This window comes from Dendropsophus ebraccatus, chromosome 10, assembly GCF_027789765.1.
Source record: "Dendropsophus ebraccatus isolate aDenEbr1 chromosome 10, aDenEbr1.pat, whole genome shotgun sequence".
Classification (NCBI taxonomy): Eukaryota; Metazoa; Chordata; class Amphibia; order Anura; family Hylidae; genus Dendropsophus; species Dendropsophus ebraccatus.
The window spans coordinates 18,572,685-18,600,411 of record NC_091463.1 but is presented as its reverse complement, the minus strand read 5'-3'; the positions used below and the strand labels follow the sequence as shown (position 1 = coordinate 18,600,411).

General features: G+C 46.2%; 1 protein-coding gene across 5 annotated transcripts; it reads right to left on the bottom strand.

Moving 5' to 3' along the window:
- Positions 1 to 68: 68 nt before the first annotated feature.
- Positions 69 to 26,660, bottom strand: HCFC1 (host cell factor C1). Of its 5 annotated transcripts, none has more exons than XM_069942866.1 (26): positions 25,681 to 26,660; positions 18,619 to 18,767; positions 18,261 to 18,421; positions 17,939 to 18,147; positions 17,740 to 17,824; positions 16,669 to 16,775; positions 16,399 to 16,578; positions 14,959 to 15,312; positions 14,713 to 14,873; positions 14,408 to 14,605; positions 13,936 to 14,172; positions 13,725 to 13,829; positions 13,385 to 13,604; positions 12,794 to 12,936; positions 12,571 to 12,709; positions 11,440 to 11,657; positions 9,304 to 11,143; positions 7,919 to 8,136; positions 7,162 to 7,606; positions 6,120 to 6,683; positions 5,599 to 5,708; positions 5,379 to 5,513; positions 4,894 to 5,079; positions 3,497 to 3,794; positions 3,330 to 3,393; positions 69 to 3,040 (listed from the first exon to the last, which is right to left on the bottom strand). In XM_069942866.1, exons 1-26 carry the CDS (start codon positions 25,871 to 25,873, stop codon positions 3,001 to 3,003), a joined length of 6,759 nt encoding a protein of 2,252 aa, XP_069798967.1. In that variant the 5' UTR covers positions 25,874 to 26,660; the 3' UTR covers positions 69 to 3,000. The 5 variants fall into 5 exon arrangements, with proteins under 5 accessions (XP_069798967.1, XP_069798968.1, XP_069798969.1 ...); XM_069942867.1 differs by having other exon boundaries at positions 6,120 to 6,680; XM_069942868.1 differs by having other exon boundaries at positions 13,936 to 14,160.
- Positions 26,661 to 27,727: the final 1,067 nt, after the last annotated feature.

Genomic DNA, 27,727 nt, shown 5'->3' with positions numbered 1-27,727 from the left:
AAAGTCTTTCCACACTGTGCGAACATAGAGAGTCTTAACAGTACAAAAGAAAAGCAGAGACACAAAGCTTCAAAAAAGGTATTTAATTGTTCAAAATAGCACAAAAACGACAGATAGCACTATAGTAATATTGGATCACTTTGAGAACTCCTCTACAATGGAAGTAATAGCTTTTCTTCTCAAAGAAAAAAAGGCAGGTGAGTTTTTTTTTAGCAGGAGATTCTAGGCGGTAACACACAGTAACACTATAATACAAAAACGAGAAGGGGGCAGCGGTGGTCGCTTTACATGGGAGCTGTGGATTCTGCCTCCACTCGTGCCGCACTCTCTTCCATCAAGCTGGCAGAAAGTTGCTTTATCTCATTTATTTTCTTTAAAGGAAGCGTAAATTGCTTAAGGAGGCTGGAAAACTAAGTTAAGATACTCATGTTTAAAAAGGGGGGAGCGGGGGGAAAGAACATTAGTAAGAAAAGAAAAAAAAAAAAAAAAAAAAAAGGATACCATATCCCGAATATCTTTCTCCCATCATAAAAATAGATCTCACATCAGATTTTCGCTGCTGCCTTGCTGTCTACATTGAAAGGTGCAGGGTACATTTACTGAAAACACACGCAGCCTGGGAACAATTAAGCTGACAATTCATAGAATCATCAGGAACCTTTCATATCTGCACACTTACCTCCATTAAAGCCCCAACCATGCAGCTCCCCTATTACGTTCAGGCAACCCACTTCTCTCAAGATAGGATTTTTTTTTTTTCTCTTTGTGTTTTTGTTTTTTTTTTATTAACCTTGAGATTCTCAATAATAAAAGTCACATTAGGAAAAAGAAAAATATCATTTATGATTTTGTTACAAACCAAGGGGAGAATGGGGTTGGGGTGGGCCGACTGTCTCCCCTTGTGCACCTCTGTTCAAGAAGCCAAATGTTGTGCCATGAGTAAAGAACCAGGAGGGTGGAAAAAAACTAAAGATTTGGGAACAGCTAGAGATTAAAAATACAGAGCAAAAAAATGTATATGTATATATATACACAGACAACTCAACACGAGGATGTGTTGCATTAAAATTAAACATGACAGATTTAAATCCTAAGCCATTTAAACAAGTTGTTTTTACTGGTTTTGCTTTTGTACAAAAATCCTCATGCTTTTAAGCTACTTCAGATTTTTCTTATTTTAGTTTTTTTTTTTTTGCTTTTTCCTTTTTTTCTTATAAATTTGTGTTTTTACAAAAAAAAGAAATTAAACAGTTTGAAACCTGTTTAGAAACAGCGACAACTGTTTGTATATATTTATATATGTATATTTATAATTATGTATATGATAAGAAAAGAACTGCCAATGCGGGACTGCTTGGCCTTCCTGCGTCACCAGCGATCTGGGTGCTGGTTACTGCTGACGGGTGGGAAGGGGTGTGTGTAAGCAATTTGGTGATCAATTGTACAGGATTGTGTGACCAATGCACAGACCATTTATACCCAGGCAGGTGTTTCTGCAGGTAACAGCCATGGAGGGGCAAAGAAAACTGCAAAGCAAGGGCAGGAAGCCACTTACATATATATTGCTTTGGAAGAAGGGCAGGAACATACATAAAACTCTGAACAAATATTACTTTATGCGGAAAATAAAAGGGATGGGTATTCACTAGGAGGGAGAATATGGCTTTAAAAAAAAAAAAAAAAAAAAAAAGACATAACAGGCGGTCTAAGGAGTATTTAGCTGACAAAAGCGATTTTCATTGCCAGGTCTGTCATGCAATGTCTAGGCCTCCCTAAACCCAAAAAGGGTCCAATGCAAATCTGATCTAATAAAAATCAGTCCTAGGAAACCAAAAAGAAATGATCAATTTCTTTAGCATGAGGACACTGGCTATGCTGTTCTTGCATTAGGAAATGTCGGTAGGCAATTAAATCCACTTGAAATTTATCTATAAACGGCGGGACGAGCAAAAAAATAAAGATAAAAAACTGCACAAAACTGGAAGGGGGGGGGCGGGAAGGATACAAACTGAAAATAAACTTCATTCAAAACAAAACTTTGTTGCAATATATATATATAAAATGTGAAATTCTGACGGTGCTTTTTTTAAACTTTCTTAGTAACTTCCTTAAATTCATTTCAAGGTGTGCATGGTTTTCAGGAACTCAGAAATTAATCCACCCGACAGAGCTCCGATGAAATCAAGCTGACACTGCACTCTGAATGCGACGCTCTGCGTTACTCACTGGCAAGTTTTGCTTGCTTTGTAACAGTATGTACATGGCTGCACCATCAAACCAAGCAAAGAGGGTAGGTGATCAGGCAATAAAGTCCCAGGAGTCATGTCCAGATGTCTGGTAATGCAGACCTGTTTTTAGCTTTCTGCAGCTTTGCTGTCCAGGTGAGAGATACTTAAAAATAGCATTCATATGGGCCTATCTGGCACAATTTATACATGGCACCCCTTTGCTCACGTCTTTAAAACCTTTCAAATCGGCTACATTGAGGTGTAAAGTCCAAGTGCTTCTGTTGACAAAGTCAAGTATTTCCCCCATCCCATCTGACATTTTATGAAAGAAAACTGAATGCACCAAACAAGCAAAAAGAGACCTGAATAACTCCTCTTTAGCGTTTTAGTAAGAAGCTTGCATTACTAGGCCTTTCTGCTTGTGCACAGCTGGCAATATGTGAAGGGTTTTGCACAGTTTTACGTCCCTTGGCTCCTGCAAATTTCTCCCCATACAAATACAGAAGCACAAAAATAGTCCATTCTTTGCAAAGGGGAAAAAAAAAATTGGGAAAATGAAGGGAAAAAAAAAAAATGAAAAATGTGCTTTTCCCCAGTATTCATTAACAAAGAACTGAGGAGAAGGGGGAAGCAGAGCATCAATCCTTCCTAATGATTCCTAGCAAGAGGGAGGAAGGCAAAACAGTTAAGGAGGATGGAGATTGAGGAACTGCGTGGAGTTAAGATGTTTAAGCATCAATTTTTTCAGGTTGGGGAGGTGCTTCAACCGTGATCATGGGTGATCAGGCTTTGCTTTCTTTGGAGCTGTTTTCCTGTAGAGGGGAGGGAAAAAAATGATTAAAAAAAAAAGTTATTACACACAGGAGGATCTACTCTTGTTATGATCACTTTCGTGTAGCCTGAAGCACAAGTCAGCAGGTTAGTTCCTGGCCAAGGCCGCTAGGGACTGCCCTGGTTCAAGGCTGATAAAGTAACTAATGGTCTACAGTAGAGTATTGTTGCTATTCAAGTAGGGCATTGTAACCCTATTAATATAAAAATCTAGATTCGTATGAGGCTTTTAATGCAGTGGTTTGATAGCACTATTAACCATATACATACATGTCTGGAGAAGACACTGGGCGCTTGTTTCCGGGTTTTCCAGCTGATCCATCCTTGCTGGATTCTAGAAGTTTAAAAGAATTTTATTTATTATCGGTATAAACCCAAGAACGACCAAAATGTTATACATAGAATAAAGCCGGAACACATTTAAATGTCCAACATACCTTGCAACCACCTAACTTGGGTAGCAGGTCCATAGCCCTTTTCATTGCGTGCAGCAATACGGAAAATGATGGCAGGTTTTGTGGTATAGTCTATATGAGCATTAGAAAGGCTTGAGGACTGCACCAGGCAGGAGGGATTAGGACCACAATAAACTCGCATGAACGCCAACTGAGCTGGTGTTGTTTTCTGTTCTCCGCTGCCCTGACTGCTCTGAATTGCAAGGTAGACAGAGTACTCTATGATCTTCCCAGAGGTAACAGAAGGCGGTTCCCACGTGAGGTGAGCACCATCAGGGCTCTGCAAGAGGCAAAATATAGTCAAGTAAGCATCATGTATTAAGGGTAAGTTGCAGATAGGTCACAGAAATATACTGTCAAAAACATATGTACCCAAAGTAAATAACCACAAGGTATTAAAAGGCACGCTGCCCTAAATGTACCCACAATTACATTAATGGGGTAGTGCGGCGCTAAACAATTATTCACTAAATAAATAACACACATTACAAAGTTATACAACCCCTTCCCCACCCCCTTCCTCGTGTTTCCCCCCACCCACACCAGACCTGGAAGTGTAGTGCTCTATACATACCTGCTTCTTGCCGACCCCCGTCCGCCATCTTGTGCCAATGATGTCATCTTCGGACGGACGTCCGAACTGCTCCGACCGGCCTCTGCCGCATCATCAGCTGCTCAGCCGCGATTGGCTGAGCACAGTTATGCTCAGCCAATCGCGGCTGAGTAGCTGATGAGGCGGCAGAGAGCGGCCGGCACTGGGGACGGTCGGAGCGGTTCGGCCGTCCGAAGATGACATCATTGGCACAAGATGGCGGACGGGGGTCGGCAAGAAGCAGGTATGTATAGAGCACTACACTTCCGGGTCTGGTGTGGGGAAACACGGGGAAGGGGGCGATTCACTAACATAACATACATTACAAAGTTGTTTAACTTTGTAATGTGTGATATTTAGTGAATAATTGTTTAGCGCCGCACCACTCCTGTAATCTCTGCTGGGAGTTGGTAGCCTAGTCAATGATGGATATAATACAAGACAGAAGGACCACTGACCCATCTAGACCCATCCTTACATTATTACATAACAAGTACAAAGAAAATCAACCAACCCCAGGCATTCACTTATTGTAGATTCACTAACCGCATCTACTGAAAGTTTGTACAAAGCATCTACTACTCCATCAGCAAAATAATCCCTGACTGAAAGAAGTGAACGATATTTAGCCTGTGTGTGAGTATAAGGGGAAGGGGAAGAGGAGGGAGGAAGGGGAAGAGGAGGGAGGGAGGGAGGAAGGGGACCCCCTCCCCCAAAAAAAAACAAAAAAAAAAAAAAAACATCCCCACTACATTCCCTAAACTATGAAACTTAATATTCACAGTACCTTGCTGATCTTTATGGCACATGGAGCACCTGGGAACCCAGGCAGACAGGTCTTAAAGGCTGAGATCTCACTGAATGGTCCACGACCACAGGCATTTATGCCAGCGACACGGAATTTATAGGCAGTGCCTGGCTGAAGTTCCTGTTTCTTTAACTGACTATAGTCAGGGAGAGCACCAGAGTCATCCTGAAATATATAGCAAAAAATTGAAGTTGACAAATACAGAAAACTCTAATGTTCCTTAATATTAAGGATAGGATACAATAGGATGAGGAAAAAAAAACTCAATGTTGTCAATTTTTAATACATGGTAGTACTAGAAGCCAGGGACAAATCATGCCATACTTGATCTAAAACCAAGATAAAATTACTGTGATGCGGCCCAGATTGTTTTTTATACAGTACCGCAACACTGAAGTCATTATGCCACAGACATCACCGATAGTCTGACATATTAGCAGCACATAAGGCTATATTTTACTCACATCATTGGTAGAGTCATCAGCAGGTAAGTAGTAATGGGTGACCATCATATTTGTGGCTTTGATGACGCCTACGTCAAACCACTGATTCTCTTTCTTTAATGGTGTTTTGGGTTGCTGTGGCGGAGAGTCCTGCTTCTGCAAATTAAAACAAATGAAAATATAATATCTGTCCTAGAACCATGTATTGCGCATCAGCTATTTTGATATTAATGTGACTTACTGACTCAATGCCGTTTGCCACCTCCGTAAGTGCTGCCGCAGCCTGCAGTTTGGCCGGGCTGGCGATCACCACCGGTTGAGGGGCTGTGAACGTGTTAGTTGCAGGCAAACCTTTGAAAAAAAATTACAATATTATATAATATTCAATGAAACAGGGTTATCCTGAGATTACAAATTCTCAAATACTCATGGGAAAGGTGAAAAGGACTTGGTTGGGATCCAACAGCCAGGACCTTCACAGATCACAAGAATTCTTCTTTGGGAACAAAAACAGAAGGCAAGAATGTGCACTGCCATGCCTTATCCTTAGTATGGGACTGCTAAAGAGAGCTGTACTCTTTAGCACACTACTATAGCAGCACTACACATGCTCTATGTATAAAGTAGACCCCCCCCCCCCCCCCCCATTTCCCTATCCTGTAGATAGGTGATTAGAGACTTGGGATAAGCCCTTTATCCTGCACTGTCAGCAAACATAACGGAGAGAGTCTTCAACTAGAATAATTTTACACAAAGACTTACTGTCTGTAGCAGTCGCTGGTAGAAGTGACACGGCACTGGTCACAGCACTGGTTAGCTCATTCAACCCATTGCTCTCACTAGCAGGATCATTGAGGCTGTCAGCTGGTGCCAAGGCCTCAGTGGGAACATGGTGCAGCTGCTGAAGCTGTAGTTGTTGTAGCTGCTGTTGCTGTAGCTGCTGTTGCTGCAACTGCTGTTGCTGTAACTGTTGTTGCTGTAGCTGCTGTTGCTGTAGCTGCTGTTGCTGTAGCTGCTGCTGTAGCTGCTGTTGCTGCAGCTGCTGTTGCTGCAACTGCTGCTGCTGTAACTGCTGCTGCTGTAACTGCTGCTGCTGTAACTGCTGCTGCTGTAACTGCTGCTGCTGTTGCTGCAGCTGTTGCTGTTGAAGCTGCTGCTGTAACTGCTGCTGATGCTGAGCTTCTTGTAATTGTTGCTGATGAACCAAAGCTGCAAGTTCTTGCTGTGTAAGAACTATGGGTATCGTGGTGGTGGGTCCCTCAGACGTCAGGTGACGCAGCTCCGCATGAGCCACGTCAGAAGTATCCATTGGCTCTCCAGCTGCTGCTTGGAAACCCATAGGGACAAAACAAAAATACGAGTTGCAGAAAATTGAGCCAAAATAGGGCAGTAACTGTCTGGCTTACGTTAAAGGGGTTAGCCGATTATGTGCATTAATAGAACATTTATGATAGTAAAAGGTCACCTACTCAAAGTCCTTTAATTTACACGTACCAGTTATGCAGATATACAAGTACTGCCCTAGTATTGACACATGGTCACGTGGCTTCTTTTTAAATCACCATAATATGAGCTTGACTTTCATCGACCCAGGACAGAAAAATGGGCAAACAACGTGATGGAGCTTCATATGCCCACATAACAGGCATGTGTCTATTAAAGGACTGAGCAGGTGGCCTATTAATATCAGCTTAGCATTACACTATGCGTTAGTTTAGTAGTGAGTTATAAAGCAGAAATCTTTACAATTGCTAGACCTCACAGACAAGCTGTATGGGTTAAAATGAATCATACATGGACTTACCCATCACTGCTTGCTGTGCAGCCTGAAGCACTGCTTGAATAGCCAGGGCCTGAGCCTCTTCTGTCGCAGCTGCCTGTGCCGCAGCTTCGGCTGCAGCAGTGACTGCTAGTTCTTCTGGTGTTAACCCTGTGACCATAAGGGTAGTTGTCTGCCCCTCTGCCATAAGTTCCTGAGGGAGGGACAGCTGTTCTACACCCTGCTGCTCAGCTGCTGCCGCCGCAGCCGCCTCCTGGGCGTGTTCTGCTTCCATTGCAGCCTGCAGTTCAGCTTCGCTATGCTCCGGCACAGCAGTGTCCATAGCTTGTGCTTCAGGCTCCGCCTGAACATCTTCAGGAGGTTGGAGGATGTCAGCAGAAAGTGGAGCTTCACTTTGCTCAGTGCAAGGGACTGCTTCTGAACTCTGCACACTGTCTTCGGTGGGTGGGTCTGTCATAGAGGCAATATTCTGGAAGGAGGAAGATGAATAATGAATGCCTAAGTCTCTGTTCACATCACACATTACCTTGAGGCGTTTGTATGGGATATTACAGTCTATTCCATTACACATACCTGCCTTTCTGCAATATATTGATGAATACAATGCACAAAGGCTAAACAGAAGTCTCTAAGACAGACCTAACCTAAGGGCTTATTCTCAAGCTATAACCCATGGATGTTAAGGAGCGTAAAGCTGCTCCGTGGACTCACAGGACTCCTGATGTCAAGTAAGATGCCGGGAGAGTGAAGTAATGTTAAGTATTAATTCCCACAAACTTACCGGTACAGAAGGGCCAGGTACAGGTGTAGATTGCGTTACGGTGGTCACCGCCCTGGAGACAACTGGAACAGTTGAATGTACTGGAGAAGAGGAGGCTGCCACCGCTACAATAGTCACAGAAGATGTGGCAGCAACGGTACTGGATGTGCTACTTGAGGCCGGCTCCTCAGCGGGTACCGGCTCCTGCTCTCCTTGCCCATTAGCAGCTGGTGCCTGGTCTAAAGAAACAAAACAAACCCATTAAAATGTGTTTACCAACTAGACTGTAAGTGAACATGAATTAGTCAGTGTGTAATAAAAAAGGTACAAGCATTGCGGTACCCGCCGCTGGAACCGGGGAGGTGAGTGGACGTCGCTGCCCTCAGCCACCTCCTCCACGGCCAGATCGGGGAAAAAAAGCCTCCCCCCTTCCGGAGTACCCCTTTAATATTTAGATCACACTCAAAACAATCCACACACTACATATATGGACAGACTTCCAACTTTGAAGTATCGCTTTACCCCAATTTAAAATGAGTAATAAGTCATGCAGCACACAGATGCCAAGCCTTGAGAGTACGGAGGAATACATACTTCCAACACAGGCCGATGATAAAAGGGGGGCACAGGAGGCAATACCTTTTCTGTTTCGCAGACAGCACACTAACCAGTCTTGACAGGCAGGGCAGAGGCACCACTACAAACTTCATGCACGGAAGATTTACACCCAGGATCCCAAGTTTAGTTATCTGACTAGCTGCCAAGTAATGAAGTGCCAAGGGCTATGGAGTCCGAAATACATGGCACCGCCCAATGTTTAGTTATGCAACTTTGTACAATATGTGGTGCTAGTTTTCAGAGATCAGCTTGTATACATCAAGTGTCCTGATCATGTGCTGCTCACAGCTTAAGGACTCACTACAGAGTCTCCTCACACACTTCAGAGCAGTGAGCAGCACATTTTCAGCTTCTTATACGAGAGTGTGCCCATTTACAACTGCTAGTAGAGATCTTTGGCAACTATTGGTTCTTCACTTCTTGTGCTGAACATTCATAGAAGTAATATTGTACTTTCTTGTATTAGGGGTTCTACCAGCATAGACACTTATCTACTTATCCAAAGGAAAGGGGAAACATGTCTGATTACCTGCACATCTTGAGACCAGGTCTTCTGAATAGGACTGCAACGCACAAACTTTACTCTATGTAAATGCTTAAAGATGGAGTACTGTACGTCAGCACTCCCGCAGACAGTGAATGACGTGGCAGACAGGATACCTCTAGGAAACAGATTCTCAAGATCATGGGGGTCCTAGAAGTCAGACATCTATACCCTACTCAGTGAATAAGGGGTAAAGTGTCTATACAGGTAGAACCCCTTTAAGTAAAATAGTGTTAGAATTTACCTTGGTTGGCACCCATGCTGGAGGTGACTGTTGTGGCTGTATGGGTTGTTCCTGTCTCATGTGTTTCACAAGGAGGGTTTGAGCAGACCTGCTGTGTAGGAGCTGCAGGAGGCGAGTTGGTGCCCATGTTTGAAGTAGATGTAGTTGCAGTGTTGGTGGTGTTTGTTTCGTGGGTCTCACATGGTGGATTGGAGCACACCCGTTGTTCCAAAGTGCTGGCCTGTGATTCTGACACCATCATGACGGTTCCTGTAGAAGTTGTCTGATGGGTTTCACATGTACCATCACCAGAAGTTTGTTCTGTGCCGGACCTTGCTGTGGTTGGCGTGTTTGTAGTACCAGTTTCATGGGTCTCACAAGGTGGGTTAGAACACACTGGTTTTGCAGTCTGATTACCATCGGTTGGGGCACCTGCAGACAAACTCATAGTTGTACTGGTGGAACTTGCTTGATGGGTCTCACAAGAGTCGCCCGCAGAGCGCTGGTTGTTTTCTGATGTTCCAGAGTTGATGTTGGATTTGGCCGTGGTTGCGGTCTGGGTTGTGCCAGTTATCAAAGTCTCGCATGGAGGGTTGGAGCAGACTTGAGGCTGCACATCACTTGACTTCTCGCTTTCTTTGCTGGACGAAACACTGCTATTTTCCACCTCGATGAGGCTAGATGACCCAGAAGACATTGCAGCTTGCACAGACATTGTAGTTTTCGTAGAAATGGTTTGATGAGTCTCACATGGTGGGTTGTTTGGTGTTCTAGTGAGGTTCTCTGAAGGTCCTGTGCCTATATTTGATCTTGCTGTGGTTGGGGTGTGTGTGGTGCCAGTTTCATGAGTTTCAGATGGTGGATTGGTACATACCCTAACAACATTACTAGGCTGCCCTGCTGCCAAGTTAGATGAGGCTGTAGTGGCGGTGTTGGTTGTATTGGTCTCATGGGTTTCACAAGGAGGATTGGAGCAAACTTGTAGTACCTTTTCTGACTGTTTGCTGGTAATATTAACAGGCACAGTCATGACTGTATGGGTGGATACAGTCTGTAAAGTCTCACAGGGTTGATTAGTCGGCGGTCTCTGCAAGTGCTCATTTTGCTCGGTACCAATATTTGACCTTGCAGTTGTGGGAGTTGGAGTTGTGCCAGTATCATGAGTCTCACATGGTGGATTAGAACACACATTACGCACGGCTTCAGTCTGCCCACCACCAATGCTTGCCATCGCTGTAGTGGATGTCTGGGTGGTCCCAGTATCATGCGTCTCACAGGGTGGATTTGAACATATTCTTACAACAGTTCCTGGTTGTCCACTTCCGATATTTGCCATTGCTGTGGTCTGTGTCTGTGTAGTTCCAGTTTCATGAGTTTCACAGGGGGGGTTGGAGCAAACTCTTGTTACAGATCCAGCTTGACCAATGTTTGACATTGCGGTTGTTGCAGTTTGAGTTGTTCCAGTTTCATGCGTTTCACACGGGGGATTGGAACAGACCCTGACAACGCTCCCATTTGCCTGACCCAGTGCTGTAGCTACAAATGTTCCTGGCTCCTGACCTTCACAGACAAATTGCAAGGTACCACCGGGTTGTTGTACAATGCTGCTAAGGTTGACAAGGGTGGTGGTTGCAGTATTTGTAGTTCCTGTTTCATGGGTCTCACAGGGTGGATTGGAACAAACAAGGGTAACTGTGCCGGGGGCCTGCTCTCCCTGGCCTGAGTCAGCTATAGTTACGGTTGCTGTCGGTTGATCGGTGGTTGGTGAAGCCAAAATGGAGACGGGAAGGTCATGCACAGGTTGTGCTTCAACACCACTAGGAGTAGTGATTAAAGTTACTTGGGTTGGCTGCGATATTGGCTGGGTAGGGGAAAAAAAAAAAAATAATGTTACATGAAGCGGGAAAATTCTGTTTTTACTATGTAATAGTAAATAGTGTCAAGCGGATCTGTCAAAAGGTTTAGCAAAGTTCTCTGAACCCAATAGGGTAATAAAGGGTATATTACATAGTATGAGCACTTGAGGATGGGCTACAAAGGGCAGCTAGCCAAAGGATCAGCAATAGACTTTTTTTTTTTTTTGGTGCGCTCATTTAGGAATCATAAGCATCAGTCTTTGCTATACCTATGGATGTGTGACATGAAGCAGCTACATACCTGCATAGTGATGGTTGGTGTGCTCAGACCAGAGGCTGCAGTAAGAGAGGTTTGTGCTGCAGACATTGTAATGGCTCCAGGATTGATCACTTGACTTGAAAGGGTTGCAATGGTTCCCAACGTATTAATTGGCGTTGCAAGGGAAGCAGTGTTGTGCACACCACCTCCTGCTAGACTAGTTGAAACCGTTCCGGTGACTGTGCCCAGAGTGGTCACCCCTGATAAAAAAAATAAAATAAGTTACAAAGCATCAAGATGGTTGACATTTACAACTATGGACAAATATTGGCTGCACCTAGGCCACATTATGGTGTAAAGAATAATTTAAATGAGACTAGTCTGGGGTAAAACCATGTACTCTCCTGCCCCGCTGTTCAACAATTCCTAGCCTTTATCTCTTGGCCTAGAGGTCACTTTATGTCAAGACTAATTCCTCATTCACCCATTTGTAGTGTTGGTCCCCAATTGCAGAACCCAATTCCCATTGACGATCGTGTGGACGTGTGAACTGGGGCATTCGAAATGCAACACAGAGATAGGCCAGCAATCTTGGGAAAGGTTCAATATTTTTTACGCAAAGATTATGAGACTAAGCTTAAGATCACGTCAACGAAAAGGCGCCAGTCATTAGTGGAGTCTGTTCTTGTTGCTGAACTTTGAATATAGAATAAAAGAATATTGGACCTTTCCCAGGATTGCTTTCCCCCTCTATGTATTTCTGAGAGGCTCGCACTACCATGCACTGGGCAGTGACTGAATCTTTAAAGTGTGGGCTCATAGAGCTGTCTGCAACTGCAAAGAGAACTACAGATGTGTAAACGTGGACTTAGAAGTGCTGTACAGCGGGACAGAGCTGTGGTGTTAGTGAATCAGAAAAGGGGGGGGGGGAGGGTTCTATAGGAACTTGCCAAACTGTTCTGGTTCAGCAACGTTCTCCAAAACCAAATGCTCGCCATTTGACTCCCGAAAACTGGGGAAGTTGGTTGCTGCTCTAGGGAGTCCTGGAAAACATAGGCTGTTTTTCCTGGCATGGGAACAAGTTGTTTCTGGCATATACCGATGCAAGTGTGAATGTTTCTTCTCAAGTGTATTTGTAAAATAACTACATATATGTAACCCCTTCAGTATTACCTGTGGTACCCTTAACAACTAGGGTTGTTACAGTGGGTTTGACAGCAGATACGGTCACAGGTGTGACGAGTCTGACGCCCCCCATAGGGACAGTTCGGAGAATAGTGCCAGGCTGGCCAGGTGCCCCCTTCAAGACCACCTGTCAATACAAGTAGAAAGATTTAGAATGTGGTATAATAATGTTTGAAAATCTAAAGGACCAGTTCATATTCTGTATACAGACCTGGGTTAATCCCTGCTGTCCATGACTTGTGGTAAGTTTGGGAACGGCGGTTATTATTTTAGCTGGAGTTCCGGTGCCCGATGTTACCATTTTAGTTGTGAGAATGGTAATTGGCGACTTTATCCCAGCAGTGCTGGTAACACCTGCAGTAAAAAGCATCCAGTTACAAGGTGGTGAACATCCTGCTCCAATACTACCACCACCATAAACAGGGCAGAGTTTTATTTCTGCACTAACTGTTGTTTTGGCATTGTGATGAAGCTGAGGGGAGGAAACCTGACTCCATTATGCATGCATAACAAAGCAAGGTGTACTCCCCTCTCCGTCATCAGTACCAAAAGCTGGGAGGAGTACAACAGCACTGATATTTAACACAACAAAGTGCAGCATTCTACATTATCTTTTGTCTGGTAAGTTTTAAATAATTCAAGCCTGTGGAAGTCAAAAGAGCCTAAAACACGTGTCTCAACCCAGATTTTATAAAACTGGCAAAAAAAGCACAAGAACCACAGTGTGTGGACACAGCCTGACAGAATTAAATAGATATAGGTAAAAAGAAACCAAAATTAATAAATAATTTTCTGAACACACCTGTTGCTCCCGCTTGTGTGATGATAGCGGACATAGGGATAGTTTTAATGATTGTTGTGGTTCCAGGCTTTGTGGTGTTGGGAGAGACACTGCTGATGCCTAGGATGGTGGGCTTGGTGCCGGTTCCTCCAGCCTGTGTAGTTGTGATAATAGTTGTGGGTTTGCCATCTGCTGATGTCACCAACTTCAGAATAGTTCCTGCAGGGAGAGGTCCCTTTGTCTGAACAGGAGGGGAAAAGAAAAAAAGTACAGCTATAAAAAGTGACCGTAATAATGACTGGGGTAGGGGGTGTTTGATAGAGGTCCATGCTTAGGCAATGAGATATTTCTGGAGAGTTACCTGGATAATCTGGGTTAAGGGGCCAGAAGAGGCCTGTCCTGTTATGGCTGAGGTCTGGACCGGTTTCGTTTGCACTACAGACATCACTTTACCAAGATTTGAAATCTAAGGAAGAAACACAGTACTTAAAAGTGCTGACAAACCATAATGTTACATTTTCAGTACACGCGAGTCGTTCCTCAGATCCGTAAGAAATAAGCAATAAACTTACCAAGGTGCTTCCTCCGGGCACAGAAATTGGACTTTTAACAAGGGTTATTGTCTTTGTGACACCTCCGACCACTGTGGTTACGACTTGGGCTTGCTGCGCTACTGTGACCGTTCCCGACTTATGCACTGTAATGATTGGACGAGTCTGCGTATTGGCTGCAGAGGAAACTGAGGTGCCTACTTGAGCTGCTGCAGTTTTCAACATGCGAGTGGCTGGATTACTGACCTGTGAGGAAAGCTGTAATTGAAATAAACCACCTCAGGTAGATACAACATCAAGTGAAGTCAAACAAGAAATATGATACAGCAAGTAGGCAACATAATGGTGTGATGTAGACTGGTTGGACATCTCAAAAGTTTGCCAAGTAATGGCCAAACTGAAAATAAATAATCTTTTATACATTACTCAGGTAACTAACTCTCCGTGCAGACGGATTTTCTTCAACTAAAAAGGCAAATCTTTAACAATTTACCATAATTGGAGAGGATGCCATTTTCACAGATGTTGGGAGCGTGGTGGCAGCAGATGACATAGCAACAGATTTCACCATGGCGGTTCCAGCAGGCACACTTAACATGGTCGGCGCAGAGGAGGGAGGAATCTTCTGTGTAGCAGCAGCAGCTGCAGCGAGAGCTGCCATGCCACTCATGGGTTGGCTGCCACCAATCGTCTGTGGAGTAAACAAAGCCAAAATAAACATTCCCATAGAGATTAAAGCAATCTAAAATACATAACAATATTCATCAAACATGACAAAAGTAGAGGTAAAATACTTACAGTCCCCTGTGCACTTTGGGCAGGTACTACCATTCGCACACCAGGAGGAAGAGATGTGACGGTAACAGGTGCTTTCCCAATTTGAGTGGCGGGCCGAACAGTAACAAGTGGCGTAGTCACTGCGGACTGGGGCGCTCCAACCTTCAGAACGGCTGGGACAGCTACAAGATGTGAAATCATTTAAAGCATGGTTTATGGTTACAGTGTTAAAACTCTAAATAAAACCAATGTTTATAAGTAATTTACCCTGAGGACGTGGAGCAGCAGAAACTGCAATTGGGCTCCCAGGAATCGTGGGCAAGACTTGTATAGTGGCTGTTGTAGGAGGCACAGAGGCAGGCTGAGGTACCAGGGTAATGCCAGTGTGAGCTACAGGCTGCACTGTCGGAGCAGCAGCAGCCGGAGCTGGACTCTTGGGCGGATTCACTGGCACAGACGGAACCGGATTGGTTGGGGACATTGCTGCTGCCGCGGCTGGTATGTCGTACTTCTGAAGCTGCAACAAATAGCTGTCTGCCGTTGATACAGCACCCCAGCTTACTTCCAGAGAGTTTGTGTTTGCTCTGACTAACTGAACACGAGCCGGTGCTGGGGGTTTTTCTGTGGAAGACAAAACATTTTAGGTCTCGGCACATGAGGCAGCATATTGGATGCACATGCATTAAAGGGGTTATCCAGCCTGGGGGCACTTTTTTGGGGGGGACCGGGGAGGAGGTGGCTAAAATAAAAGACGTCCACTTACCTCCCCGGTTCCAGCGGCGGGTCCCGCATCACGGCGCTCCGGTGCCCGGCCGCTTCCTGGTGTCTGACGCCGCCTGAGACGCTACATCTCAGGGTCGCTCAGCCACTCAGTGAAGGAGGCGGGATCCGAGCGGACTTCAAACGAATCCCGCCTCTTTCACAGAGTGGCTGAGCGGCCTTGAGACGTTGCGTCTCAGGCGGCGTCAGACACCAGGAAGCGGCCGGGAAATCGGACACCGGAGCGCCGTAATGTGGGACACGCCGCTGGAACCGGGGAGGTGAGTGGAACACCCCCCCCCCCGGAGTACCCCTTTAACCTACAATAAAGGCAACTGACTTCTCTTGGCCGTTTGTGGATGGATACCTGGCCTTGGGTTTTTCCCTTATAATTACATTGACTTTTAGGGCCACTTAATATGGTGGTTTCCCTACAGGAGCCACACCTTGGCTGGGCCCTTCCCGGAGGGATATCTGGCTAGTCCTGCGTTTCGAGACTCTTAAATGAGGCTTCACAGGCTCTTTTTTTACATATTCATGTTTTCCAGGGAGCAACGCACCTAGGATTTCACTGCATTGAGCACCTCAACAAATAGCCAGCAGTGTTATCTTTGGCTGGTCTCCCTGAGATCAGTGATCTGTTTCTATTATACCTTCTCTTAGAAGCACTTTCAGAAGGTGAATCTGGAATTGTTTCTATGGAAAACCCTTCAACACCACAAAGTCACAAAATATGACCATTACGAAAGTTTAAAGGGGTTGTCCAGTGCTACAAAAACATGGCCACTTTCCCCCTACTGTTGTCTCTACTGTTAAGCTCCATTTACTTCAATGGAACTGAGTTTCAAAACCCCACCCAAACTGGAGACAACAGTAGGGGGAAAGTAGCCATGTTTTTGTAGCGCTGGATAACCCCTTTAACCTCTGCAAATACGTAGGCTATTTTACCTGTTTCAAGATACCAAAGATCTTTGCAACACACTTGGTTATTCCAAGCCTTGCGGTAGCCGTCCCGACCACTCCAAATATACAAACGTGTATTAATTGCTACAGCACAGTGGCCAGCGCGAGCTCGGGGAATGTTATCCTCCAATGTATCCATGACAATGTGTTCCCATGTCATAGAGTCTACAATTTAAAAAAATAAAAAAAAAGAAAGTTTTAAATCATTTGTGGGCACAAGAGAGATTCCCTTAAAAACACTTCTCTATTACATACCAAGGTTAAGACAGGCAAGGGTGTTTGTACATTTCCATTCCTTCTCATGAGTGGCTACTTTGACATCATCCATTACTAAAGGCACCCAACCTCCAAAGACATACATCCTGGTAATAGAAGGAGAAAAGGGTTTTATGGTTTTAATTTTTTAGGGTGCCTTAACACATGCCAGATCAGCAGCGGATTTCACGCTGTGAATTCGCTGCGAAATCCGCTGCAGATCCATTGCCGGTTCTTTCCTATGAGAATGCATACTCGCAGCGGGATTGACATTTCGCTGCAAGTATGTTAAGTTAACCCCCCGCCAGCCGGAGCATACATCACCTGCTCCTCGCTCCGGCTTGCTTTAGGGTTTCCCTGCGGCGGGGCAGCACACTGATTGGCTGAGCGGGATGTGCAGATGCCGGGAACCCCTGAAGCAAACTGGAGTGGTGAGCAGGTAATGTATGCTCCAGACAGCAGGGGGGTTAACTTGCAAGTATGTACTCTCCTAAGAAAGAACTGGCAATGGATCTGCAGCGGATTTCGCTGCAAATTTGCAGGATGAAATCCACTGCGGATCCGGTGTGTGTGTGTGTGTGTGTGTGAAGTCACATTTAAAACATAAGATCCATTTTGTACATATTGTAAGAAGGCTAGGGTATGCCATCATTTCACTATCAGTGGGTGCCTGACCGCTGGGAGTTACTATAGCACTGTGTCCCCTTCACTGGTTTTACTCTGGAAAGAGGTCAGACCCCAAATGATCATAAAGTAAAAGGCATATCTTACGAATGCATCTCCACTTTATAAAACATCGAAAGGAGAGTAGTCCCATGATTACCGGTTGTCTCTCAATCCACAGGATAAGGAGATCTGGGTATAACAGACACCTAGTAATCAATAGAACAGGGGTCCACATTTTAACACCAAAATGGCCTCCATTTAATGTCAATGTGGCTGATATGCAGTATTTGCTTAGCCATTTCTGACAGTCCCACAAACAATGTTGGATAGACATTGAATCCTTTGGATAGGGAGTAAGTGTTGGTGGAGCAACCTCTAAGAGGACAAAATAAATTTTTAGCTTACTTGTTACTTATTGTTGTGGCAGAATGAAGACTTCGAGGAAGTGGAGCAACTCCATTTAGATTAGGTTTATTCCAGGTCAGCGTGTCTACAAACATACAAATTTTTTTTATAATTAACCAGATGATAGAGTAAAAAAAAAACAAACAAAAACAAAATACAATTTAAAAGCAAATATAAAACGTTAACACTTAAAACATACCTATATCTAAAATCCAGAGGTCACCAAGCCGGCATCCACTCATACCACCATATATCACCAAGCGAGATTTCTTGCTGTCTTTTTCAGTATACACAACTGCAGTATGTGATTCTCGAGGAGGCGGGAGTATGCCATACGTAATGGGGATGTCCCAAGCAACTACCCCCGAGCCAGGACGGAGCTCCAAGATGTAGAGATCATTCAAATACCTTTATAATGAATAAAAAAGAAATACGTAAAAGGCTGAATAAAACTTGTAATACACATGCATAACACGCATACAAAAAACCCCACAAACAATACCAAAATAGAATGTAGATACCTGGGAATGTTGTTCTTTGGATCCTCACTATCATTTGCCAATCCACCAAACAGGTAACATTTACTTCCCACCAAGGAAAAGCTATGGCCAAGTCGAGGACATGGAGGAGGACCATTTTTCGGTGCTTTGGCTTTCAATCTCTTCCATTCCCATCTGCTTGCCTGTATGTGAGCAAACAGATTTTAGTAAGATGAATAAAGACACCCCATTCCACATAGTAGGGGAAGCCTGTGGAAATGGTTATCCCCATCACACAAAGTCACTACTGCTTTCCTATAGGATTAACTCCAAGATTAAACGGTAATGCAAGTTAACGAAATAGCAATTAACTTTCCCAAAACATTAGAAGTCTGATTACCTGTAGCTCATACAAATCATTGCTGTATTTTCCATATTCCACCATTCCTCCAAAGACAAGCAGACGGGTGCCGTCGCAGACAAATCCATAGGCAGCACAACCTGGAGGAATATCACCTCGGACTGCAGGAATGAACCACTGGTTGGTTGCTAGAATAGGGGGGAAAGCATCAATAAATATATGGTGAAGTTAACTTACATTACAACACTATTATTGAAAATACAAAGGTCCATTTTTGCTTCTTTAAGTGATCATTTACACTTTCTGTGCAAAGGTCATAAAAAGAGTTTGGAACTTCAGGTATCAACTATTACGATGTTGGGAGCTCTGATACGGTTTCAGTCTTTGCACTACTGTACTGACATACTTGTCAGAACTGTAACACAAGAAGCCGCAGAAAAGTCACCTTTACAGAGCTAGCATACAAACCGAATAAAAGGTAAGCAAATGAAAATATACTGCATACATGTCTACGTGTATGTGAACTTGTCAAACGTTGTGCAACTATTAAAGGAGAACTGGAGGTGTTTGGCCCACATCTGAGATGCAAACATGGGAACGTGGCTTAGAGGGTTTTCCAGCGCTACAAAAACATGGCCACTTTTCCCCCTGTCTCCAGGTTGGGTGGGATTTCAAACTCAGTTCCATTGAACTAAATGGAGCCTAACTGCAAACTACACCTGACCTGGAGACAAGAGAGGGGGAAAAGTGGCCATTTTTTTGTAGCGCTGAATAACCCCTTTAAAGGCTCTGCAAACCAGTGCCAAATGCTGCTCATCTTCTGCTGCCTATCGGGCAGTGTAAGAGGCCCTTATTAACTTTCTATTTCTTCGTTTCTTGATGTATCCCCCGTTATTGGTGACTGAACTTGGAAGACGAGGAACTGAACATAGAAAGGGAGATTTATCTTAAGAATACTACAGTTTTAGGCTGGGGGGGGTTGACGTGCACTTTATAGTACAACTGGTGCGTTGCTCTGAGCTACATCACGCCACAAAACTGAGGGAAGGTGCTGTACCATTTTTGGACGAGGGCAGCTATGTTTTTCTAACCCTGAAAATATCCCTTTTAAAGGGCTATTCATCCCTCAAAAGTGTTGTCATTGTTTCCTTGCACAGCGGTAACATGGTCACTGAGCAGTACATGGATCTGATGCAGCTGACCCTGGGGGGGCACAACCAAGGCCAACAAAGGGCCCTATTACATAAGACATTATCTTGCGAATTATCGTTATATCAAATTTGAATGATAATACATTCGTGTAAATGCAGTCAACGATCAAACGACCAACGAGAAAGCTTTTGATGCCAAAATCAAACATCCACTCACCTCTCCGGTTCCGGCAGGTCCCGCATCGCGGCGCTCCGGTCCCTGGTTCCCGAACGCTTCTTGGCATCTGACGCAGGCCCGAGACCGTGGAGGAGGTGGCTGAGAGAATAGACGTCCACTCACCTCCCCGGTTCCAGCGGTGGGCCCCACATCGCGGCGCTCCGGTCCCCAGCCGCTTCCTGGTGTCTGACGCGGGCCCAAGACGTGACGTCTCAGGTCCGCTCAGCCTGTCAGTGACAGAGGTGGGATTTGAGGACTTGAAACGGATCCAGCCTCCTTCACTGACTGGCTGAGCGGACCTGAGACGTCACGTCTCGGGCCCGCGTCAGACACCAGGAAGCAGCTGGGAACCGGGCACCAGAGCGCTGCAATGCGGGACCCGCCGCTGGAGTACCCCTTTAATCATTCACTAATTGTGCGTTAACACAGACAGATTTATCTCACAGATTTTTTATGCCAAAGCCAGGAAAGGATTAGAAAAGAGGAGAAATCTCAGCGTTTTCTTTATCACCTGATCCCTGTTTATAGTCTGTTCCTGGTTTAGGCTTCGAAAATCGGTCAGATAAATCTGTGTAAACGCACCGAAACTGTTCAGAGTAATTCCTCATCATTCCTTCATTTGCTGGGATCAGATGAAGTAAATGATCTTAACTAAAGCCCCTGTTCCATGGGCCGACAGTGAGGAGAAAATGTTCCCCACTCGCTGCCACCGCTATTACACGTGGCGGCAGCAAGCATGTGACTGCGGGAGGGGCCGCGGAGAGTAGGGGGGGGTGGCGGCTGCCCGGGTGATGGCTAGATCGTCCGGGCAGCCCATAGAGGATACTGGCGGTCTGCTGCAGCCGCTCCTATTCCTTGGAGCGATGGCAGCATATCGCTGCTATCACAGTCGTTTGTTTTTCAACATGTTTGAAAGACAAACACCTGCAACGATCAAACAATGTTGGCTGATCATTGCTTTCTCTTTCACAAGACAATTATCGGCCGACCGCGATAATTCTCAATCGTTTTTTTTGGGGGGGGGTGAACCTTACAGATCATAAAGCAATAGAACATGCTGCCACTATGGGGTTTGCTACAGATCAGTGTTAGACACACTTAGAAATAAATTGTATTCAGCGATTTCATCCTGGACAGCAAGGCCTCATGTGCTTCACACATTGCTCTATGAAAACAAATGCTTCCAAGTAAGAATCTCTCAGTAGAGGCCAGTTCACACGGAGCAAAACCGGCGGCATGCTCTGCTGCAGAATCCCGCCAGCCTCTGTGTCATACTGGCAGTCTAGGTGAGGCTAGCGCTGCTCCTCTCTCATGTCAATTCTTACGAGCAGAGAGAGGAGGCGCACAAGCCTCCCATATACAGCCAGTATGACACGGAGGCTGGTGGGATTCCGCGGCGAAGAGTTCTGTTGGTGGAAGTGTTGCTGTGTTTTGTGATCGCCATGAAATATATTTGCTACTTGGACACCATTTACAGACGCTGTGTGACTTTCACTTGAAATCAGTATTAAAGTCACTGTTTCTTGGAAAAAGAAAAAAAAAAAAAAAACTAAAACATTTGGTATATAGAGCTTGATTTACTTGTCATTGGTAGTGCAGTGGGAAATTGGCTCCCTACAGGAAGATCGAAGGTAGATGATCCATTCTTAATGGAGTCCAAGGCCTTCTGGGCTGCCTTAGATTAGCAACATTGCTACAGGCTGCTGAATGTAATTAAAATTTGATTCATAGCTTAAGAGTATAAATTAAAGGAGAAGTACGACTCCCAGAGCTGTGTCGGCTGTGACTGCTGGAGAGGATGATGGCAGGGGGATGCTCAGTGTCCCTCCAGTGCCTTGTGTCCCTCAGTGTCTCTCCAGTGCCCTGTGTCCCTCAGTGTCTCTCCAGTGCCCTGTGTCCCTCAGTGTCTCTCTGCCATCATCCTCTCCAGCAGCCACAGCCCGCACAGCTCCGGGAGTCAGGTTGTGACATCTATGTTATCCAGGAAGTGACATCACCATGTTATCCAGGAAGTGACATCACCATGTTATCCAGGAAGTGAAGCCTTGATGCAGTAGTAAGTGCAGGAAAAAAAAAAACCTTTATAAGCATTTCCTGTAATAAGTGTATATTGGTGTATATTGGTGATTTGTATAACTTTTGGGGGGCAATACAATACTTTAATAAAAAGTTTTGCCGGACTTCTCCTTTAAAGGGGTTGTCCGGCGATAAAAAATTATTCACAGAATAACACACATTACAACTTTGTAATGTATGTTATGTCTGTGAATGGCCCCCTTCCCCGTGTTTCCCCCCACCCACGCTAGACCCGGAAGTGTGGTGCATTATACTCACCGCATCTTGTGTCGTCCACGGTCTCCGATCCTCAGCAGTGACGTCTTCTTCGGGAGACCGGCGGATCTTTTCCGAGTGCCGGCCGCCCATCATCAGCCGCGATTGGCTGAGCACAGTTATGAGCACAGTTATGCTGAGTTATTGGCTGAGCTTCGGATGACGCTGCAGAGGATGGCCGGCACTCGGGAAGATCCGCTGGCCGCCCGAAGAAGACGTCACTGCTGAGGATCGGAGACCGTGGTCGGCACGTGACAGGTATGTATAGCGCACCACACTTCCGGGTACACGGGGAAGGGGGCCATTCACAGACATAACATACATTACAAAGTTGTATAACTTTGTAATGTGTGTTATTCTGTGAATAATTTTTTATCGCCGGACAACCCCTTTAACAATCATTACAAATTCTAAAAGGTGTTGTACACAAGCTAGGGCCCAGACTGAATTACATGCTCTCCTGTGCGGCTGCCACCTGAGTTAGTCAGTAGCAGAGAGAAAGTACAGAGTGTCAGTGTAGCCTCGGAGTAACAGAGCCTGACAATAACCTGTCTGAACAATACACAGTTTTGAGAAGTTCTATAGAGGTAATAAAACTGAGGAAATGCACATTTGACAAGTCAACAAACAGTTATGTAAAGGGAATCCTCCAATCTCAGAGCAATAAGACTGAGATCTCTCTCCACAGTAGAGACACCACAGAGCTCAGAGAATGACTGCAGGTTATCTGTATAGTGTGTATGGTCCTTGACACACTGGCAAAAGACTACAGGCTTCTATATAGAAGGGAGGGGGATGTACAGACAGCACAGAAATATACAGAGGGAAGGGATGTATAGACAGCAGATCTATAGGAGAAGGGGACATACAGACAGCACAACTTTACAGAGGCAGGGGATGTATAGACAGCACAACTATACAGAGGGAGGGGACATACAGACAGCAGATCTATAGAAGGAAGAGATGTACAGATCTACAGGGGGAGGAGACACACCACAGGCAGCTTTCAAAGTTAAAATTGGCGGCAGTGTCAGCTGATAAATGGAACGTGCATGAAGCGTTCATCACCAGAGCTACAGGCAACAGGGTGGAGACAGCAGCAAGGTGGAGAGACTGACAGCTCGCTGCAGGGCAGCCGCCTCTCACCATTACAATGTACTTAGCAGATAGGCAGATGACTACACCAGGACAGGGGAGCGTGCTATACAATATGCATCAACCGCTGATGTAGTGCCAATATGACAGTACCACAGGTTATGTCCGTACAGATCACAGCAGCAGATCCCATTTCCCATTGTAAAGATCACCTGGTAAAAGTTGTCTATACAACTATAGCTGCCTTCACGCTACATTCACACCATGACACACTTACTGGGACCACATTTTCCTTAAAAATACCTCATTGTGTGAGCCTGGCCCTTACACTAGGGCTACACTCTGAATCTGTGCCAAAAGACTTTCCCCATTATACTTCTAGACAGGAGAGTACAGCTGTGTTCACACCATGTGCACCGGAGGTCCAGCTGATGTCTGACCACAAAGGGTCTATTCACATTAACCTACTAAACACACGTATCATCTCCCACATATATACCCCATTATTTCAATGAACACAAAAAGACAGTAGACCATGCCTTTGAGTCCTGCAAAATGTGTAGTTGTAGTAGCAGTACAGTATGGGAAATGTCGGATAAGGCAGAAAATGTGCAGTGTGTAGTGGTGGTAGTAGTGTACAGTGTGGGACATGATGGATAAGGCAGGAGATGTGCGCTGTGTAGGGGTAGTAGTAGTGGTAGTAGTACAGTGTGGGACATGATGGATAAGGCAGGAGATGTGCGGTGTGTAGGGGTAGTAGTACAGTATGGGACATGATGGATGAGGCAGGAGATGTGCGGTGTGTAGGGGTAGTAGTAGTACAGTATAGGACATGATGGATAAGGCAGGAGATGTGCGGTGTGTAGGGGTAGTAGTAGTACAGTATGGGACGATAGATGAGGCAGGAGATGTGTGGTGTGTAGGGGTAGTAGTACAGTATGGCACATGATGGATAAGGCAAGAGATGTGTTGTTAAATAGGGGTAGTAGTACAGTATGGGACATGATGGATAAGGCAGAAGATGTGCGGTGTGTAGGGGTAGTAGTAGTACAGTATGGGACATGATGGATAAGGCAGAAGATGTGCGGTGTGTAGGGGTAGTAGTACAGTATGGCACATGATGGATAAGGCAAGAGATGTGTTGTTAAATAGGGGTAGTAGTAACACACTAAATAGCATTCACCAACCTGCAGATCTCCAGATATTGCAAAATTACAACTACCAGACATGATGGGAATGGTAGCTTTGCAATAGTTGGAGAGCGGCAGGTAGGGGACATATAAATGCCAGGAGATGTGTGACTATAAGAAATCCCGATAGCAAACATATTGCTGATTCCGCAGCTTGCACCCACTCGCATTTCTGCCCATGCCATTGACTACATTCTATGCACGGGCGGATTCAGCTGTCAGTCCAAAAAATGAACATTCTTTGGACGGACGGCGGAATCCGCCCGTGTATAAATAATAGTCTATGACACAGGCGGAGACGCGCGCGGCACCGAGCTGAGGAATCCGCGACGGGTTTTCCACCAGGATTCCGTAGTGTCCATGTACGCTAAGAGGTGATCTACAATGTTCACCCACTCATGTTTCTCCCAACTGTGGTAGAACTACAACTCCCAGACATCCTGCCAGCAGCAACAATGTAAGTGACAGCGCCCCTGACCGTCCAGCTGTTACAGAGCTAACATTCCCATCGAGCCCTGACAGCTGGGGAGCCATCCAGTAGTATTGTTATGCTGCTACTATCACCACTCCTACACATCTGCCTCCCCCATCACTTCCTACAGCTGTTGTAGAACTACAACTACCAAGATTCCCTAAACAGTCATGATGGGAACTGTAGTTTTGCAACAGCTGGAGCCGCAGGTCCCCATCCCTGCTATAGATGGATACTGTGCCTGTCTGCGAATAATATTCCTAAACATTCAGCTTCACGAAAAAAACAGGGGGATCGGGAATCCGTAACCCTTCCTCACTGCCGATCCCCGAGTACGAGCCGGTGTCACAGCCTCGGAGCTGAGAGCCGCTGCCAGCCCTGAAGCCCCGCCCCCGGCTCCGCCCCCTGTCTGTCTCCGATCCTCCTGCTGGGGGAACCCGCCATTTTTCTTTGTAGATTTTAAAAAAAAATCGCATCGCAGCAGCAGCGCCGGCCGGCGGGGGGAGGGGGCGCCAGAGCTGCCAGTGTCAGTGCACCCGGTGCGGCCTCCCCCGCTCTCCATGTACCGGCTCCATCTGTAATCACACACACATACACACCAAGTGCCCGATCCCTCCATAACCGCTGTGTGTGCACGGCGCTCACCTGTGTTGTAGACGTGCAGCTCGTCCACGATCCCTTCGTTTCCGCCACCGAAAACCACAATCAGTTCCTTGATGGCCACGGCTCTGTGACCGTGCCGGGGCCTGGGCACCGGGCCCGACCAGCCGACCACTCGCTTCCAGCGGGGCTGCAGGGCGGCGGAGGAGGCTCCGGTCACCGCCGGTGTGGAGGCCATGGCGGCTGCGGAGATCAATCAGGCGGTACCGGCAGCTCGGGGCACGATGATCAGCGGCTCCTGTCAGGCTGGGTGTGAGATGTGACGGGGGAAAAGCAGAAAACCCGGGGCTGAGGCCTTGTCCTGAGCCGGCGCTCACTGTGGCGCTGTGGAGTCCATGGGAGCCGCCATTTTATGACGGCGGCCGGAGAGAAAACAAACGGAATCCCGCGCCCGCCGCCCCGGGCCCCCCTGACGTGTACAGGCCGGGGACAGGCAGCACGTCCCCCGCAGGCAGCCCCCTTCTCTCCTCGCCCGGCCCCGCTCTTCTCTTCACAGCCGCCCGGGAGCCGCGAAGCTGAGGGAGTCCATGGGAGCCGCCATCTTGTGCCGTCCAAACAAACCAATAAAGAGCTGCTGAGGGAAAACCAAAGATGGCGGCGAGCGGGGCGACAACACACACACACAGGCAATGCAAAAGCACCGGGGCCGCTCTTCTCCGCCTCTCTCCTTCCTCCGGTCTGTAACCGGGAGGGATAGCAGTCCCCCTGAGAGACGCCGCGGTGTGTAGATGGAGGCTGAAAGTGAAGGCTCCACCCCCGCCGCCACCGCTTATCTGGTGCAACCCGGGGGCTGTGAGAAGAAAAGCAGCGAAAACTGACGGGAACCACCAACTACCCCGACAGGAGGGGTGTAAAAAAATGTCTGCAACCGGGATTATCGGTGTGCGAACAAGGTCCGGGGCACCGGAGACTCTTTTCACGCCTCCCTGGGAGCCGCCATCTTGTCAGCGCCCGCCTCCTGTCTTCCTCCTCCTCCGGAGACAATAAGATGGAGGCGGGGACTGCGCGAGGCCGAGGGGGGGGAGGCGCGCGGCGGGGGCCGCTGGACGAGATCACCTTACATAGAATTCGTAGGGGGGGACGTAGCTGCGACAGGCCTGCGACATTTACACCTACTAGGAAACTTTTAGTAGCTATTGTACCTACTGGGGGCCACATGTGCTGTGATGGTCGTCACTACGGGGGGGTGACTAACCACGAAATGAACCAAAATAAAAAAATTTTAGTCATTATATTTGTAAAATTTGAATGTAAAAAAATTGTATTGAAATTGTTCACAACTCTAAGTCGTGTGCGACCGGTGACCAGAATTTATTTTATGTTTCGCAAGTTGCTTTGCTTCACCAAAGTCACCGTCACCAAAGCGGCCTTGAAGCGACGGGACGTCACATCTAGCAGTGTGGCGACCAAATAAGATTTGATAAATGTTTGGTCGCGATGCGCGCACAACTGCAATGTGAGGTGCGCCACTCCAAATGGCCTCTAAGTCACATGACCTAAATAGTTGTACGTTTTTTTCATTGCGCAAATTTATTACGGCTGCGATGTGAGGTAGACATGTTCACTTCAAATTTCCTGCAACGCTTTGTCATGGTTGTCACCAAAGCCCTGACAACTTTTTGATACTCATAAGGCCATGATGCATTTGTTGTGACAGGACGTCACATGATCACATCTCCCAATGGTCACTCCACACAATGACATTTGTTACTGTAACTATATGTGTAAATGGACACCCCCTTTAAAAAAAGTTCCTGTCAGAAGTATAACAGTTAACGAATGCCCGCCATTTTGGGGGCTGAATTATAGGTGGTATAAGGCACTTTTGTATAAACTTTATTGCTCGTTGATAAAACTTTATTGTCCAGGAGCACAGTAGCGGTGTAGTAATGAGGGATACAATGCAGGGCTGTCCCGCCATGGGCGCTGGGAGTGAGCTCTCCATGACAGGACGTTGGCAGGGAGACGCTCGGGAAGCTTTCCGGCCTCTCAGGGAGCCGCCATGTTTGGACGTAGCCGCACCCTCCACGTC

What these genes read in the sequence shown, in the direction of transcription:
- HCFC1 (XM_069942866.1), bottom strand. Translation starts at nt 25,873, where the DNA reads ATGGCCTCCACACCGGCGGTGACCGGAGCCTCCTCCGCCGCCCTGCAG. An exon ending in CCTTGCCTGTCTTAACCTTG is followed by an intron (nt 16,579 to 16,668) that starts GTATGTAATAGA and finishes TTTAAATTGTAG; the next exon opens with ACTCTATGACATGGGAACAC. An exon ending in TGCTGCTCCACGTCCTCAGG is followed by an intron (nt 14,874 to 14,958) that starts GTAAATTACTTA and finishes CACATCTTGTAG; the next exon opens with CTGTCCCAGCCGTTCTGAAG.